Source organism: Berghia stephanieae, chromosome 4 (assembly GCF_034508935.2).
Source record: "Berghia stephanieae isolate SIO BIC M18660-M18661 chromosome 4, UCSD_Bste_1.3, whole genome shotgun sequence".
Lineage (NCBI taxonomy): Eukaryota > Metazoa > Mollusca > Gastropoda > Nudibranchia > Aeolidiidae > Berghia > Berghia stephanieae.
In genome coordinates this window covers 47350684-47353183 of record NC_088363.1, presented here as the reverse complement: position 1 = coordinate 47353183, position 2500 = coordinate 47350684, and the positions used below count along the sequence as shown (strand labels likewise).

The window sequence follows — 2500 nt, the reverse complement described above, 5'->3', positions numbered from 1 at the left end:
TATATATATATATATATATATATATATATATATATATATATAGGAGGCACGAAATTGAGGTTATTCAGCTCTTTGTTATTGTTGTTTTGAAAGCCAATTTATTGATTGCTTCTTACTTCATTATATAAATCTGACTATAAACGTTAAGGGTTGCACAGTTTTGTGTGTAGGTACGTTATATCCGGATGGCGGATGTTGTGAGTATTTTACCTAACCACATAGCAGCAATACGCACCTGCATCATCCAGACATAATACCAGTTTGACATTGGTGGGTCACAATAAAGATATCGCGACTACCGTATTGAAATCGGGCAGTTTGAATATCTCCCTCATTTTATCATTTTCAATCCAGACCTATGCCGCCATCATAGAGAAGCTTCCAGATACCAACGTTGCATCCCTGGTTCTGTCCATCATCTGTATGATCATTCTCTATATCATCAAAGTACAGATCAACATGAGGTACAAGACTAAACTCAAAATGCCTGTACCCGTCGAACTCATTGTGGTAAGTTAACTTTCTGACACATTTTAATAAGATCCACCACCAAATTATGATACCATTAGGGTACATATTACCTTTCAGTAAAAGATCCATTTTAAAGTTTCAGTACCAGCCGAACTTATCGTGGTACGTTGACATTTTGACTTATTTTAGTTAGATCCGGATATTAAAGAATTATATTATTTAGCCTTAAAGGTGAAGGTCAATATAGCCTACGTGACCAAGTTCGAAATGCTTCAATGGCAGTCGAGCTCATTGTGCTGGGTTGATCTTGCATCAGCTAATAAAAAAGAAAAATCGTGACTTCAAACCCTCTACTCTTTTGGTTTCTAAATTCATGGGAGTGTGTATATAACCAGTCCTTCGGAGTACTAATAATGAATAGGTGCCATAAAGGTGGCAACAGCTTCTAAAGGTTCTCACACAACTATGTTATGATGATCTATTCAAGACTCAAACTCATCGCCGCAGTCGTGTACGATCGCGAACCCGCCCGGAAGCTTCGTCACAACGCACGGTTCAACTACATGCTCTGCGGTTTCGGCTCTTGATCACAACGGGCACGTGTTGGACATGTGGCACGCCTCCACTGATGTAGTGAACCTGCCGTTAGGCAAGTTCTCGGCCGAAGCAGATTGGCTGCCACCTAATGTCTCCTCTTGCTAGCGGAAAAGCCTTGCAACTTCTCCCCCAGTTTCGAGGAGTCGATGTCCCCGCCCCCTCGAAGGATTGAATTCGTCCAAACCGACTCCCATCTCGTATATACAGCTCTGTCCAAAGTCAGGGTAGCTACGGGTTGCCGGGACTTATTTCGACTCGAAACAAGGGCACCGTCCGTTATGCGATTGAGAGGGGTATCCCCATTTCCTCTCTCTTTGATCTTATTAAGCCAGTTGTTTGAAATCGTCTCCCGCCGGACATCGGGGTTTGGATTGCTGCCATTACCAGGCCGCATTATCTAGGCTTTGTTCCTGACACTATGTGCATGGACTTGCGAAGTTTTACATCCACCTTCTCAACGTTCTTGCTTCTAACCCACACTGGAGCGCAATACTCGGCGTTGGAATAGCATAATGCCAGGCGGACGTCCTCAGGAGCGCTTGGTTAGAGCCCCAAGTTAATCCCGCCAGCGTAACCCCCATGTTTTTAGGATTCCACTTCAAGGGATCACCTTGACGTTGGTGGGGGTGCTTGAGGCATCTATTAGGGGCAAAGTAGTAATTCCGATTGACCGTCACTAGATCATCCCGGATGTCGGGCCAAAAAGCGGGCGCCATGAATGGCCCGCCCTGATATGTGACGAAATGGAGATCCAACCCGGTGCCCGAATGGCTTCCGTCATCCTGGGCTCCACACTACTCTATAAAGGTGGCAAAACTATTTTAGTAGCAGGATGTATTGGCCAATTCTAAGGATTACATGACGTAAAAGAGCGAGGATGGGTGATCTTTATTGACGACCAGTATATATTTAGACTAGAAAATAAGATGTTACCACTCTGAAATCAGGAGATAGATTACACAATGTATGTACCCAGTCCTCCGAAAGAGTGGTTTTAGTCTTCCAATGAAATAGGAAATAGTGTTTTGAAATCACACTTTTCTTCTCTAGTGAGGCTCTGGCCAATATAGGATGTATAAAGAAACTAAGAGTATTCTGCCGTTCTCTGAAAATAACCACGTATTTCATATCTTTGGCCAGAAAAGTCATAATTCAAATAGATCGATTAAATGACCCTCCTTTTGACAATAAATCTTATACCTGGGACTTCACGAAGACTCCAAAGAAATCCCAGGTTTGAGAGGTTTTTTTGTGTGTGGTAAAATGAGGGTTATTTTAATCGATCGATATTAATTTTAAGGACGAGTTTTCTGGCCAAATTTTTAAATACATGTTTTCCAGAGTACCGAAATAAGTGGTTAAAAGGACCTCGTTTCATGTGTTTGTTTGTCTTTTGAAAATGCATGAGCGGTTTCCCTGTATTATGTGTCAT

The 2500-nt window shown here is 42.3% G+C and overlaps 1 protein-coding gene across 5 annotated transcripts in view; it reads left to right on the top strand.

Moving 5' to 3' along the window:
• LOC144970715 (prestin-like) overlaps positions 1-2500 on the top strand; it is an 89624-nt gene that overhangs the window by 64439 nt on the left and 22685 nt on the right. For all 5 annotated transcript variants that reach the window (XM_078910638.1, XM_078910637.1, XM_078910636.1 and 2 more), the window contains one exon: positions 355-510. In XM_078910638.1, the coding sequence (XP_078766764.1) occupies positions 355-510 (156 nt within the window). The remainder of the gene's footprint in view (positions 1-354; positions 511-2500) is intronic.